The 16071-nt window shown below is 46.9% G+C and overlaps 1 protein-coding gene across 6 annotated transcripts in view; it reads right to left on the minus strand.

The window, feature by feature from the left end:
• GOSR2 (golgi SNAP receptor complex member 2) overlaps positions 1-16071 on the minus strand; it is a 68121-nt gene that overhangs the window by 5198 nt on the left and 46852 nt on the right. Inside the window, exon 1 of one of the 6 annotated variants that reach the window (XM_043584850.1) lies at positions 2895-4087. The exons of 4 other annotated variants lie outside the window; for them this stretch is intronic. Coding sequence is in view for 1 of the 2 variants with exons in the window: in XM_043584844.1 (XP_043440779.1) it covers positions 11364-11624 (261 nt within the window). In the remaining variant the exon portion in view is untranslated. Of the gene's footprint in view, positions 1-2894; positions 4088-11081; positions 11625-16071 lie in introns of those variants that run through there. One more of the 6 variants, XM_043584844.1, reaches the window with a different exon arrangement.

The raw sequence follows: 16071 nt of genomic DNA on the forward strand, positions 1-16071 counted from the left end.
TTTCGCTTAACAATGTTTTCAAGGTTTACTCATGTTGTGGCAGCCACTGGGATCTCATTCCTTGTGATGAATCCTTCTTTTGTCTATTGATCGTTTTATAGACTTTGGGGCTACTTTGGGGCTATTATGAATGACGGTGCTGTGAACATTCACGCACAAGTGTTCGTGTGGACAAATGTTTTCATTCCTTCGGGCATATACGCCAAGGAATGGAACTGCTGAGCCATAGAGTAACTTCAAGTTTCAACTTTGGAGCAACTGCCTGACTTCAAAGTGGCTGTACCAGTTGACATTGCCATCGGCTTTTCCACATCCTTACTAACACTGGTTACTTTAAAAAAAATTATAAAGTTTATTTAGTTATTTTGAGAGAGAGAGAGAGAGAGAGGGTGCACAAAAGCTAGGGAGGGGCAGAGAGAGAGGGAGAGAGGGAGAATCCCAAGCAGGCTCCTGTCAACGCAGAGCCCAATGAGGGGCTTGAGCCCACAAACTGTGAGATCATGACCTGAGCTGATATCAAGAGGCTCAACTGACTGAGTCACCCAGGTGCCCCAACGCTTGTTTTTTAAATTCAATTTACTCTTTTTTTTAAAGTAGGTTCTGCCCATGACCCTGATGTTGAGAGTCACCATGCTCTATACCAACGGAGCCCACTGGCCCCCCCCTCCCCCACTAACACTTGTTATTAACTGTCTTTCTGATCAAAGCTCTCCTAATGGGTGCCAAGTCGTACACATGGTAGTTTGGATCTGCATTTTCCTGGTGGCTAATGACGCTGAGCATCTTTCCATGTGCTCTTTGGCCATTTGCATATCTTTGGGGAAATTCAGTATTCAGATCTTTGCCCATTTTCTAGTTGGGTTATCTGTCTTTCTTTATTGAGTTGTAAAAATTCCTTATCAGATGGGAATGCAAGCTGGTGCAGTCACTCTGGAAAACAGGATGGAGTTTCCTCAAAAAACTAAAAATAGAACTACCTTACGACCCAGCAATTGCACTACTAGGCATTTATCCAAGGGGTACAGGTGTGCTGTTTTGAAGGGACACATGCGCCCCCATGTTTATAGCAGCACTATCAACAATAGCCAAAGTATGGAAAGAGCCCAAATGCCCATCGATGAATGAATGGATAAAGAAGGTGTGGTATATATATATACAATGAAGTATTACTCGGCAATCAAAAAGAATGAAATCTTGCCATTTGCAACTACATGGGTGGAACTGGAGGGTATTATGCTAAGTGAAATTAGTCAGAGAAAGACAAACATCATATGACTTCACTCATATGAGGACTTTAAGAGACAAAACAGATGAACATAAGGGAAGGGAAACAAAAATAATCTAAAAACAGGGAGGGGGACAAAACAGAAGAGACTCATAAATATAGAGAGCAAACAGGGTTACTGGAGGGGGTGTGGGAGGGGGGACGGGCTAAATGGGCAAGGGGCACTAAGGAATCTACTCCTGAAATCATTGTTGCACTAGATGCTAACTAATTTGGATGTAACTCTTAACAAATAAAAAATAAAATTAAAGACAATAAATTAAAAAAAATAAAAAATAAAAAAGTCTTTATCAGATACATGGCTTGCAAATATTTTCTCGCATTCTGTGGGTTGCCTTTCACTTTCTTGATGGTATTCTTAGAAACAAAAGAATTCAATGATGATGAAGACCATTTTCTCTACCTTTTCTTTTGTTGCTTATGCTTTTTTGGTGTCATAGCTACAGAATTAATACAGAATGGTTTCTAAGGTAGTCTGGGACATTTTGGCCATCAACACAAATAAAGATAGTGACAGGGGAGCTTGGCCGGCTCAGTTGGTGGAGCAAGCGACTCTTGATTTCAGGCTCATGAGTTAGCACCCCACCTTGGGCCTAGAGCGTCTTTGAAAAAAATTATGATAGTGACACATTATAATCTAGTGAAAGAGATAGGAATCCCTGAGTCCTTAATAGTAATAAATAGACAAACAGATACATAACGGCGATGGGGTTGGAGCGCTTCCTGACAATAAGATGGTGAGTGATAAACGTGGAGGTGGTCATGAGGTTGGAAAATCATCACTCTGCAGCCATCATAGATTAGTTTGGGCAAGAATCATCAATGGATATTAAATCTAAGGTGGTGGGAAGCTTGGTGAAGAACTGGATGGGGCACCTGGGCTGGCTCAGTCGGTTAAGCATCCAACTTCGGCTCAGGTCATGATCTCGTGGTTCATGGGTTCAGGCCCAGCATCGGGCTCTGTGCTGACAGCTCGGAGCCTGGAGCCTGCTTTGGGTTCTGTGTCTCCCTCTCTCTCTACCCCTCTGCCGCTCACACTCTGTCTCTCTGTCTCTCTCAAAAATAAATAAACATTGGAAAAAAAAACTATCAATGCCATGAAAACACAGAATGGGGCTATTTCTGTCACTGTGTGCGTGTGTATCTTTGCCCTGAAAGTAGGTGTATGTTCCTGAGAGCAAAGGCCTAGGTTCCTCCACCCACACGCTGCAGTGTCAGGAAGCTTCTGCTTGGGCAAGATGGCTGCCCTAATGGCCTTGTTTCCTCACAGATGTCTTCTAACCTCACTCCGTACCAGCCTGAGCTCGTGAACATTCTTTTGCTTCTCTCCCTCCCCCTGGTGTTGCCAGATTTAGTAAAGAAAATTTTACAGGATGCCCAACTACATTAGCATTTCAGACAAACAACAAATAATTTTTTAGTATGAGTGTGTCCCATGCAACCCTGCTCCACCCTGACTCAGGAGGTTCCTTCCGAGACTTGCCAGGGGTCACTGAGCCTTGGGAAGCAGGTGAGCTCTCTCTCTGCCCATGAAGTACCCCCTTGGGGTCTCCATGGGGAATACGGTGCCTCTGGTAGATGCATTCTCACCTCCCCTTCCGAAGCTTACCTCTCTCCTACCCCTCTCTGACCCCAGGTCCCAGACAGCCAGGGCTTTCCTCAAGAATCAGTAGAACGAAGAGTCTCTTCCTCATGAACTATACTCTAGCCCCGCCTAGGTCACAGCTCCCCATGTTCTAAAGAAGGTGGGAGCGCTGGGCCACCCTGCCTTCTGGAACCGCAGTTCTGTGACGTCATCATTCTCCTGGACATACTTGGGTCCAAACCATGCAAACGGAGGCCCATGCAAGCTTCCCGCAGAAAGTACGATGGGTCTGGAAGCACTGACTGGCGATCACTGTCATGAAGGCCCCTGGGTGGGGCCGCACAGAGGGTCCTGGTTGTTCTGCCTCCTCACCTCCCTTCCCTTTGGTGGGTGGTACCATCTTTGGGGGAACTCCTTCCCCCATGGGGCTGTAGTGGAGAGTGCCAGTCACAGGACACTGTGCTCCGGGTGACAGGGTGTGCCTATGGCCCCCACCACTATATTTTGAATAGAAATTAAGTGGAACAGCTCAGCTTTACAGCGGAAGCCTTCAGGAGTGAGGCCAGAGGCCGACAGTTTGGAATCATGTGGACACAGCCCATCTGAGAGCATAAGCTTCCTTGAAGAGGGAGCAGAGTCCAGACAGGATTCCAATCCTAGAGTCCACCCTTTCCGGGACCCAAACACAGTCTTGCCCTTACTGCAATCCTGCAATTCAATAAATGTCCCTTCCTGCGCCAATAAGTTCGAGGTGAGTTTCTGTCAATTGCAACCAAGAGAGGCCTGCATAGGAGGGAGCGTGGGGTTAACCACCTGTGAAGCGGTGACCCGACAATCTGTCACCTCCCCGTGAAGCTCACACATCCTAGTGTCACTAGTCACCAAAGAAGTCCGAAGCATACTTCCACCTGCTGTAGCAGAAAGGAGGCAAAGGAAAGTTTTATTACCGGTGGCTACACTACCCTCTGCAACAGGATGGTAGGGGCTGGCGGAAAGAAGGCAGCCGGAAGAGCCTTTAAGTGGGCAGTGCTGCCCTGTACCTTCTGCCTCCAGACTTTTCTTCCCAAGGACATTGCAGCTCGGACTGACGATGTTGGGATGAGTAAGAAATGTATACCTCATTCATAAATGATGATGAATACCCCATGGAATTTTTCTTCTCTTCCTTTCAGCAAAATCGCTAATCATGTTATTTTTTTTTAAGTTTATTTATTTATTTTGAGAGAGAGAGACAGAGACAGAGAGAGCGAGTGGGAGAGGGGCAGAGAGAGAAGGAGAGAGAGAGAATCCCAAGCAGGTTCTTCACTGTCAGCACAGAGCCTCATGCGGGGCTTGAACTCAAGAACTGTGAGGTCATGACACGAGGGGAAACCAAGAGTCGGATGCTTCAACAACTGAGCCACCCAGGCGCCCCTAATTATGTTAGGATAATCAAGATCTTAGGGGTGCCTGGGTGGTTCAGTCGGTTGAGCACCCAATTCTTGATTTCGGCTCAGGTCATGATCCCAGGGTCCTGGGATGGAGTCCTGCTTGGGGCTCAGCACTGAGCCTGGAGGCTGCTTAAGATTCTCTCTCTCTCTCTCTCTCTCTCTGCCCCCCTCCACTCACACACTTCCTCTTAAACAAAAAGATTTTAAAATTTACTTAAGGATTAAAAACAATTATATTCAAAGAAGAAAAATGTAAATATATTCATTTTTTATTAATTTTTTTGCGACAATTTTTTATGAAAAATTTTTCCAGTGTTTTTCCAAAATGTTAGGGTTTTTTTTAAACATTGAAAAGTATCTATGCAGAAGGCAAACTAAAGATTAGAATTACTGAATATCAAATTTTTATATCAAATATACATAAGTCCAAATACTGTGTATCATGATACTCTCTAAAACCTTAATTAAATTTTATTAAGTAACTTAATTTTAAAGTTTAACTTAAATCGTATTTAAATTATACATTTAATTTAAAATTTGATTTATAAATAAGTAACTTTTTATTACTTATTTATTTATATATTTATTTTTAGTAAATTTAACCACGACATGGGGCTCAAACTCGTGACCCTGCGATCAAGAGTCACATGTTCTTTTTCTTCTAATTTTTAAAAAATGTTTATTTTTCAAATGTTTAATGTTTCCCAATTGAGCCAGTCAGGCACCCCCCCCCCCAAAATAAGTAAGTTTTTATTTTTTTTATTTATTTTAAAAATTTTTTTACTGTTTATTTATTTTTGAGAGAGACTGAGAGAGACAGAGCTTGAGAGGGGAAGGGCCAGAGAGAGAGGGAGACACAGAATCTGAAACAGGCTCCAGGCTCTCAGCTGTCAGCACAGAGCCCGATGCGGGGCCTGAACCCACAAACTGCAAGATCATGACCTGAGCCGAAGTCGGACGCTTAACCGACTGAGCCACCCAGGCGCCCCGAGTTTTTAAATAAAAATGTTAAAATTCATAATTCTAGCATTCAGTGTCCATCTCGCTGCCTGTGTAAAGAATCAGTATCGTTACGTCTAAAGCCTAGATATACATGCAAATTTGAATACTGTGTAACATGGCTTATGTAATGTCGCAAAAATGTCCTCAGTTTCCATTTACGACGGATGCAAATGACGTCCTAATTCATGTGTAGGACCCCCAGAACCACGAATCAGAAGATGCAAACAAGAAACTATAGTCAGCACGACTAGAAAATGCCCTTTCATTGTGTTTAATCTGTTGCATTCCGGCGGAGAGGAAAGATCTGGCAAGTTAATTTGTCTTTTCTCTTACCTAAGTCCTTCTCTGCTGAAAATCTCTCTGCCCTCCGAGATAGTACCTAGCAGGGGCCCATCAAGCTTTTGTTAAACTTTTCGAAGCTGATGCATTTTTCTCCCCATCAATATAGGGTCAGATGTGAAGCATCTCCCTGGGGCCTGAACATTGTTGAAGAGCACGGATGTTTAGGGTTAGGTCCTGCTGTGCGAGTGCTGAGCGCCAGAGGCATTGTGCGGTCCTTAATAAATTTGATTATTTTGTTGGGGGGTACTCTATTTTCTAATTTTTTTTAAGGTTTATTCATTTTTGAGAGAGAGACAGAGCACGAGCGGGGGAGGGGCAGAGAGAGAGAGGGAGACACAGAATCCGAAGCAGGCTCCAGGCTCCGAGATGTCAGCACAGAGCCCGATGCGGGGCTTGAACCCACGACCCGCGAGATCACGACCTGAGCCCAAGTCGGAGGCTTCACCACCTGAGCCTCCCGGGCGCCCCCGCTGTGGGGAACTCTGAAGCACAGGGCCCACTTGGGGACTTCTCTTGCCAGTTCTCAGGGCAATGCTGGAAGAGGATGCTTCTGGAAATAAATTGCTCTAGAAAACAGGACACTGTAAGGAAATGTCCGCTTTGAGTTCTCCGTAAGATATGAGGAAGATGGATACAGCTTGCCGAAATGCAGAATGCAAGGAACCCAAATCCACTGCCGGGAATGAGATCTGCATTGAAGGCGCAAAGAGCAGAGTCCACAGCACAGAAAAGTTCCTCGAGGCTGGAGCCACACACTTGAAAAGCTCTCCAAGTGCAGAGCGGAAAGGCATGTGGAAAACAAGGAGACCAAAGAGAATGAGTACAGACCACAGAGCTTATAGACTTAAACAGGGACGGAGACACCAGAGATGGTCCACCACTGTCTTTGGAATATATTCAAACCATATATTTACAAGACTGAATTTTGGGCTTTATTATCGGGCTTGTACTTTATCCCACAGAATACACACCTTCTCAACTACTTCACGAATATTTACACAATTTGACTCTAAGCTAGGCTACAAATAATACGTCAAGCTCTCCACAAAGGAGGAATTCTATAGGCTCCACACTCAGGCTACAGTGTAAAAATAACCACCCAATTTCTTATGACTTTCAAAGAAACACGCACATACTTTCCCCCCCTGCATAATTATTAGGTCAAAGGCAAATTAAAATCTGGAATAACAGGTTTCTAAAACGATGAGAATGAAGGAACACAGGCCGTTTCTGAAACTTAATCAAAATGTATTTAGAAGCAAATGTGTAGTCTTAACTGCTTTCCTTCAAACAAAGCAAAACAAACGGACGGATCATGCAACGAGAAGTTAGAAAAAAATAGAAGGAAAACATTTCCAAGGCAAACAACAAGAAGCAAAGAATAAGAATGGAAGCATTAAGATATTTAAGGGACTTCGGGGGCGGTGGGGGGGGAACATGTGGGTGACGTATTAAAAACAGAATCAAGAAACAAAGACTAGAGGGGGTCTGGGTGGCTCAGTCAGTTAAGCGTCCGACCCTTGATTTTGGCTCAGGTCATGATCTCGCGAACCGCAAAATCGAGCCCCGCATTGGGCTCCACGCTGGATGTGGAGATTGCTTGAGATTCTCTCTCCTTCTCTCTCTCTCTCTGCTCCTCCCGTACTCACATGCATGGGTGCATACATGGGCTCTCACTCTCTCTCTTTCAAAAGAAGGAGGAGGAGGAGGAGAAAAGAAAAAGAAAAAGAAACAAAGACTAGAGACCTCGCATATTATATGTCCCACCATACTTGCTATGGACTTTGATACTTCTCTGTAGCATTAGAGCTGGTTAAAGGAAATTCTTCAGTTTCTGGAATGGGTTCCTTGCAAGAACAAGCCAGTCTGAAGTCAAGGGTTACCACCAAACAACAGACTCCTTTAATAATAACATGGTGGATAGATTATCCAAGAAGGTAAGTATAACTGAAGGCTTTATTTTTAGAAGTTTCTTTTTTTTTAAGTTTATTTATTTTGAGAGAGACAGAGTGAGCAGAGGAGGAGAGAGAGAGAGAGAGAGAGAGAGAGAGAGAGAGAGAATATCCCAAGCAGGCTCCATGCTGCCAGCACAGAGCCCAACTCGGGGCTTGAACTCACGAAACCATGAGATCATGATGTGAGCCGGATGCTTAATTGACTGAGCCACCCAGGCGCCTCTGTAGTAGAAGTTTCTAAAGTCTTGTTGCCTCAAAAGCACCACTAAACACTTTCTTCCATAAAAGTATATTCCGTCCTGAGACAGGCTCCCAGCAGGATAGAGATGTGCCAATGCCTGCTACTGGCCTTTACAGCAGAGGGCAGGAAATAAGTCTTAAGTCTCGGTTCAGAAAAGTGCCAACAGAAAGCCCCCGTGTTGCGCTCGGAAATGCAAGGTAAGTAAAATACAAACACACCTTTGAGAAATCAAATATGGACCTTAGCGTATGAGACTGGCCATGCCTCCCTGATGGTCAGCCCTGTGAGAAATCTTTCCACGGAGCTGACATCTGCCTGTGTCCACCTCTCCTGCTCAGTCTCGGGCCCCACGCGTCAGGCCACACAGCATCGTCCCCTCCTGTGTGGAGGGGTCAACCGCTGGCCTTTGGAGCCAAACCAAAGCCTCCGGCAAAGAAGCGGGTCCATGGAACTGTATGTATAGGTGAAGTATCTGACTACATCATTGTATGTTCCGGGGCGATCAGGTCTGAGCATTTACATGGGATTTACCTATTGTTTTAGTTCTTTCTTTCAGTTCCTATTATAGTTAGGGCAGTAGACTGATTTTTAAAAGTACCAACATTCTGAATGGACAAATGGCAGTACATTCATACAATGGAAATACTACCTAGTAATAAAAAGGAATATACTACTGGTCCATGCAATGGATAAATTTCAAAGTGATTATGCTGAGGGAAAGAAGTCAGACCGAAAAAAGAAGAAGAAAGAGGAGGAGAGGGAGGGAGAGGAGAGGAGGAGGAGAAGGAGGAGGACGAGGAAGAAGAGGAGGAGAAACAAAAGCAGACACTGCACGGTTCCATTGATAAGAAACTCTAGAAAATGTCAACCAATCTATAATGACAGAAAGTAGACCAGTAGTTGTTGCCTGGGGATGGGGGAGCAGAAAGGGGCGGAGGGAGGGGTTACTGAAGGGCACAAGAAAACTTTGGGGAGCGAAGAGATATTAACTATCTTGATTGTGATGGCGGTTTCATGGGTATATACGTACGTCAAAGATTATCAAATCGTATTTTTAGAAATACGTCGTTCAGTGTAGGCCAATACCTGAATAAGGTATACTATAGTTACACACAATACATTTTATGAGAAGGGAGTTACAGGTCTGTCATGGTTGAGAACCCCCCCCCCCCTTCCCCGGGGGAGGCGGGGGGAGGTACTTCTCCCACATCGTTGTCCTCAGGCCAACTCGCTGTGCAATCTATCCAGTGGCCACTAGGGGGAAGCAGCGGCCCACATACAGGAAGCGTGAGTCGCCCGGCACCCACAATTAAGAAGTCCCTCCAGTGTGCTCCCCTCCTGGGGAGGTGGGCGGTAGCCATAGCTCCACGTGAGTTATCTGCAGGGCTGATACGGAGTAGTTGGAGATGGCCCCAGCAAGTTGCGATTCTCAAGGTGCCTCTGGAAGACCTAGGCCTGAAGTAGCCTCTCTACTGGCTTTCCGCCTTGCCTGAAACCCCACCAACTATAAAACACGACAAGATTCCATCAGCCAACTAAGCTAAAGAATGAAGCACCGAAAAGATTTTTTATAAGGCCGAGGGAAAGGAGACAAGGTGGAATTGGGGGTGGGGAGGAGATGGGGAGCACCCATGGGAGGCCACCACGGAGGATTGCCAGTAAGAACTGTTGCTAACACAGGCTGAGCCTTCCCAGCGTGTGGGGCATGATGCCAAACACCGTAAGCAGTGAACAATTTCACCTTCACAGCACTCTTGTGAAATCCGCTGCAGAGAGGTTAAGTGACTCGCCCGAAGTCACAGAGCTAGTGGGAGGCAGAGCAAGGATTTGAAACTGGGTTTGATACTAACATGGCGGATGTAGCTGTTACTGCTCATTTTTTACCAGTTTTTGATTTTTTTTTTTAATGTTACAACTCAGCCAACAATAGATGTTGGCGAGGATGCAGAGAAAGAGGATCTCTTTCACATTGTTGGTGGGAGTGCAAGCTGGGGCAGCCACTCTGGGAAACAGTATGGAGGGTCCTCAAAAAATTAAAAATAGAACTACCCTAGACCCAGCCATTGCATTACTAGGTATTTATCCAAGGGATACAGGTGTGCTGTTTCACAGGGACACATGCACCCCCATCTTTACAGCAGCACTATCAACGATAGCCAAAGTATGGAAAGAGCCCAAATGTCCATCGATGGATGCATGGATAACGAAGACGGGGCATACAATGGAGTATTACTCGGGTAATACAATGGAGTATTACTCGGCCGTCAAAAAGAATGAAATCTTGCCATTTGCAACTATGTGGATGGAACTGGAGGGTATTATGCTAAGTGAAATTAGTCAGAGAAAGACAAAAATCATACGACTTCACTCATATGAAGACTTTAAGAGACAAAACAGATGAACATAAGGGAAGGGAAACAAAAATAATCTAAAAACAGGGAGGGGGACAAAACAGAAGAGACTCATAAATATGGAGAACAAACTGAGGGTTACAGGAGGGGTTGTGGGAGGGGGGATGGGCTAAATGGATAAAAGGAATTAAGGAATCTACTCCTGAAATCATTGTTGCCCCATGCTAACTAACTTGGATGTAAATTAAACAATAAATACATTCAAACAAAGAAAGAAAGAAAGAAATGGTCAGGGGCACCCGGGTGGCTCACTCACTTAAGCATCTGACTCTTGGTTTCAGATCAGGTCATGATCTCACAGTTCATGGGATTGAGTCCTGTGTCAGGCTCTGACGCAGATCCTGCTTAGGATTCTCCCTCTCTCCCTGTCTCTCTTTCTGCCCCTCCCCTGCTCTCTCTCTTTCTCTCTCAAAAATAAACATTATTGATTAACATTAAACAAATAAATTTAATGTTTATTTATTTTTGAGAGAGAGAGAGAGAGAGAGAGAGAGAGAGAGAGAGAGAAGGGGAGGAGCGGAGAGAGGGAGACACAGAATCTGAAGCAGACTCTAGGCTCTGAGCTGTCAACACAGAGCTCGATGCGGGGCTTGAACCTATGAACCACGAGATGGTGACCCGAGCCGAAGTTGGAGGCTCAACCAACTGAGCCACCCAGATGCCTGCTCTTACTGCTCATTATAACAGAATTGTCTTTCTTTCTCTTTGGGGCTGGGGTATTATTTAATTCGTGTGTGAAACTGGTTGGTGTTGGTAGCAGGCGATGAGTATTTCAGCTTATCCTCCTGGAGATAAAGTTCCTGATGCTTCCAGAGAATTTTAAACGTCTCTGATGGTCCAGGAAGGAAATCTTCCCTATTTATTTGCTAAGCATTTGCACCGCGTGAGGTTCCGTGTTAAGACTGATACGTTCATAGTGATGAAAGGATGGCCTTTAACAGAGGCCAGCACGAGGAATCGAGGGGCACGTGACCTGTAGCAATGCGGTGGCACTGTTCATGTGTGTCCATAGGAGTGTGTTAGAGGCAGCGGTACCCCACCTCAGCTGGAGTCCTGAGCAGCTTGACCAGATCAGGATGCAGGCCAAGAGAACTCACCAGAACGCCCAGTTATCAGAACAAGGCCAAAGCATCCCAGTGAGCAGATAACTCTTGCCCATGGTTCGTGAGTAAGTGAAGTTCATCCTTTCCCTCAGGACTGGACCAGCCTGCCTGGGATCCTGAAGCTTGATCCTTCAAGCGAGTGGCCCCAGGGCGGTGGCCTCTTCTAGGTTCTGCAGGAGCCAGCGGTTCTGGCCTTCCGGCCTTCCTGCTGCTTTTATGCTGCTGTGGCCACAGGGTGGGGTTGATAGGCACCGAGTAAAGGCTCCAGGGCTGCCCATGTGAAGACAAAGCAAAAGGAAGCCAAGGTTAAACACTGGGTCCACCTGCTTCATTCCCTAGATGGGGAAACCGAGGCCTGGGGAGAGGAAGGGACTCGAGTGAGCTAATGGCCGAGCTGGGGGTAAGACTCCCGGCAGTCTCTTCTCCCCTACTTCCCGGCCCTATTTCATAATAGGCCCCTGCTGCTGGCTGCGTCTCTGCGCTTTGTCAATCACTAGTATCTTTCTCGAAACAACAGTTCTTTAACATCGTCACGTATTCAGCCAGTGTTCAAATCTCCAATGGTGTCCGGTCAAAAAACACTTGGAACAGTTTGATCCAATCAAGATTGGGATCAGATACGCTCAGATGTGACTGGTTGATGTCTCTTGAATCTCTTTTAATCCACAGGTTCCTCCTCCAGCTTTCTCTTTTTGCTTGCGATTTATCACCGGAGAAGGCGTGTCGTGTATCCTGCAGATTGTCCTCAGTCTGGGTTTCTGTGATTGCAAACCCATGACGTGGCTTCACGCATTGCTCTGTTTTCTGTATTTCCTGTAGTTGAATCTGGGGGTTTGATCAGATCAAGATTTGGGTGCTTTGTTTTGTTTTGTTTTTGCAAGACGACCATAGGAGGACAGACCTGCACAGAGTCTTAAACATCATCCAGTTCAGCCATGTCGTGTTCAGATAAGCTGAGGACCAGACAGGTGTAGTGACTCATACGGGCTTGCACACACGGCCAAGGCCATGGACATATTCTTAAAGGAAACCACTGAAAATGCTTGTGATCAGTTCCAGTGCCTTGGATGGTTGTGTCTGATATTCTCACTCTACAGCCTGTGCTTGTACCCACCATGCTAGGCCTGCCTCTCGATCTCATCTCACTTACCGTTGTGATCCCAGGGCCTATGATAGACACTCATCTGCTGAATGAATAAATGAATGACCTTACCATTGTTTTTATGTCTCAGAAACTGGCTGCTCCTGGACTGTCCACGGGGGAAGGTAGTATAGGCACTGGCCCTGCTGTAGTTTTCCAGAAAGCGGCCAGCCTGTTAGGCACAGGAAGGATCCAAGGGTAAAAGAATGAGAGGGAAGCAGGGCTTACCCCAGAAAAGCAACTGGAATGATGGGCTCTAGTCCACCCAGGCAAGAGGCAAGCCCAGCAACACAAAATCCTGCAGGCAGCACGGATGGGGTGCAGTTGGCAGGGTCCAGCTGCCGAGATGGGGTGGAGGCAGCATTCCAGTCCACGGGGGGAGCAAGCCAGGACCCTGCTCCTCACGCTGGGCAGGAACTCAGGCCAAAGATCAAGTCAGAAGCCCTGAGTATTACTTAGGATTAAGTTGAGTTGACAGGAATGGAAAAACCCCAAGTGTCATCGGCCCGAATAGGGTAGAAGCTCATTTCTCCTTCATGTTAAATGCTCTGAGGAAGGGGCGCCTGGGTGGCACAGTCGGTTAAGCATCCGACTTCAGCCAGGTCACGATCTCGCGGTCCGTGAGTTCGAGCCCCGCATCAGGCTCTGGGCTGATGGCTCAGAGCCTGGAGCCTGTTTCCGATTCTGTGTCTCCCTCTCTCTCTGCCCCTCCCCTGCTCATGCTCTGTCTCTCTCTGTCCCAAAAATAAATAAACGTTGAAAAAAAAATTTTTTTTAATAAAAAATAAAAAAAAAAACTGCTCTGAGGGAGTCAGCCCACAGCCAACAGGGTGCTCCAGGGGGCAAAGATGACAGTGAGGACCCAGCCTCCCCTGTCTTGTCGCTCTCTTATCCTCGAGCATGATTTGTTCCACGGCACAATATGGCTTCTGGAACGCAGCCCTTCCAGGCCATATCCCAAGTAACAGGAAAGAACAGAGGGAAAAGAGCACTCTCCTCCTTAGGGCAATTTCCAGAATTGTGCAGACTACTTCACGTACATTCTCTTGGCCAGAACTGAGTCGCGTGACGACACCTCACTGCAGATGATGATGAGAAATAGAGCCTTCACCTCCGACATCCATGGGCCCACCGACAGGTCTGTACGTGAAGACCAGAGAGCATGTGTTTAGGGACTCATTAGGATACAAGGCAGACATGAGCAGAGGGCTCCCAGCTGAGGCGCAGGTGCTTATGTCCCTGCTGTAGCTGCTTATGTCTCTGCTGCCCTAAGTCCTGGGACTTGGGCAGCGTGGGGTCCTCTCAGTCCAACTGTGGGAGGGACACGCTGTGGAGCCAGCCATGGGGCCTGACCGTTGAGTACCTGTCATTGCACAACAGCGGGCAATTTGTAGCTAAGCCCGGCACCGGCCCAGGGAGAAGCAGCAGCGGTAAGAAAGCAGGTGTGTTCATTGTCAAGGACAGGCACACACTCAAAGGCCAACAACTGCTCAATGCTGTGAAAAGCATCTTCAAGACGTTGAGTCCGGGGCCACAGACTGCCTTTTCTCAGGAGGCAGCGAAGGCGCTGAGGACAACGGCTTTTTTTTATTTCCTTAAAAAAATTTTTTTTTTTTTTTTGCTATAGAATAACCTACACAGAGAAAAGTATACAAATCCTAAGCATATACCTCCACAATTTTCACAGAAGTGGACACACCCAAGTATCCAACACACAGATCAAAAAGTATGAGGCTTAGCTTAAGGTTAAGGTTAAGATTAGGGTCAGGGTTAGGGTTGGGGTTGGGGTTAGGGTTAGAGTCTAGTATGGTTACAATCTAGTGCTGAACATCTTGTCTCTTATGAAGATTATAAAATCAAGCGGAGGGGGCGCCTGGGTGGCTCAGTAGGTTAAGCGGCCGACTTCGGCTCAGGTGAGGATCTCACGGTTCGTGGGTTCAAGCCCCGCGTTGGTCGGTGCTGACAGCTCGGAGCCTGGAGCCTGCTTCGGATTCTGTGTCTCCCTCTCTCTCTGCCCCTCCCCTGCTTGTTCTCTGTCTCTCTCTCTCTCTCTCTCAATAATAAATAAACATTAAAAAAAAGTGTAGAACGTTACTACACCCCCAGAAAAGGCCCCGAGCGTCTCCTTCCTGTTACTACCCCCCACCCTGCTCCCAGCATCTAGAAAATCTTTCCAGGCGATTCTATAGTCAATGCTGACAATCGCTGCTTTTATAACAATGGTTATCAAACTTGGCTGCGCATTAGAATCAAGTGGGCCAGCGTCTGCGTTTTGAGGTGGAAGGACAAGGACAGCTAAGAAGGCAGTGTGGTGCAGGGGAGAAGCCTGGGAGCCAGACAGGCCTGCCACGTCCCAGCTGTGTGACCTTGAACGAGTTCCTTCACCTCTCTGAGCCTCACCTGTTGACATGCGAATACTATCACACACCCTGCAGAGTTGAGGCTGGGGGGGGGGGGGGCGGGGCAGGGCGGGTGGGATGTAAGTTCAGGCACATGTAGGGTCAGTATATGGCATCCGCTACTGTCCTTTTTATTAAAGGGGTACAGCCCCAGGAAGACTGAGAGCCCTTCTTTATGCTGATGGCATTTTCCAAACTGTGCTGAAAGGTACATCGTGCAAAAAATATTAGTTTGTGTTAGTTAAATATTGCATCCTGCATCCCCTCCCCCGCCCCGCTCCCCCCCCCCCCACCCCAGGAAATTCACAATGCACACCAACATATTAAAGGCTCTGAGAAGTCCTGTATTAAACAGACCTCTTTTGGGGCGCCTGGGTGGCTTAGTCGGTTAAGCGTCCGACTTCGGCTCAGGTCATGATCTCGCGCTCCGTGAGTTAGAGCCCCGCGTCGGGCTCTGTGCTGACAGCTCAGAGCCTGGAGCCTGCTTCTGATTCTGTGTCTCCCTCTCTCTCTGACCCTCCCCCCGTTCATGCTTGTCTCTGTCTCAAAAATAAATAAACGTTAAAAAAAAAATTTTTTTTTTAAATTTAAAAAAATAAAAAAAATAAAAAAACAGACCTCTTTTGGTCAGTGTCACCTCTAAGGGGCAGTTCACGGGACGCAGGTATTAATCATGCTCCTTTTTTCACAGCTGGGGTAATGGGGGCCCAGGCAGCGCTCTAGGTGCAGACCAGGCACGGATCTTGGGCGCCGTGCTCTCCGAACCCCTCAGGAAATGTAGAGCCGAGGAAGGCAGACCATGGCCCGTCTGACCCACTACCTGTTTTTCTAAATGCAGTTTTACTGAAGACGATCTGATCCACATCCCTTGATTTACAGATGAGCCAATAGAGGCCCAGGGAGAATGTCTAACTTGCTCAAGGTCACACAGTCAATTAGGGGCAGAAGCAGAACTAGATCCTAGGTCCTCCAAATCCAGGTATTCTCCAAAACACAAATCGGACAGGTGGGGGGAGGGGGGGTGGGGAGAGGGGGGTGTGAAGCTCCACGATCCCCCAGGACCCGTGTCTCAGTTGCCTGCCGTGCTACTTACACAGGCGCGGCCCCCTTTCTACCACTGCACAGAAACCCCTGCCGCGTCTCTCCCTCCTGCTGCTTTCCGGGGGGGGGGGGGGCT

Source organism: Prionailurus bengalensis, chromosome E1 (genome assembly GCF_016509475.1).
Source record: "Prionailurus bengalensis isolate Pbe53 chromosome E1, Fcat_Pben_1.1_paternal_pri, whole genome shotgun sequence".
NCBI lineage: Eukaryota > Metazoa > Chordata > Mammalia > Carnivora > Felidae > Prionailurus > Prionailurus bengalensis.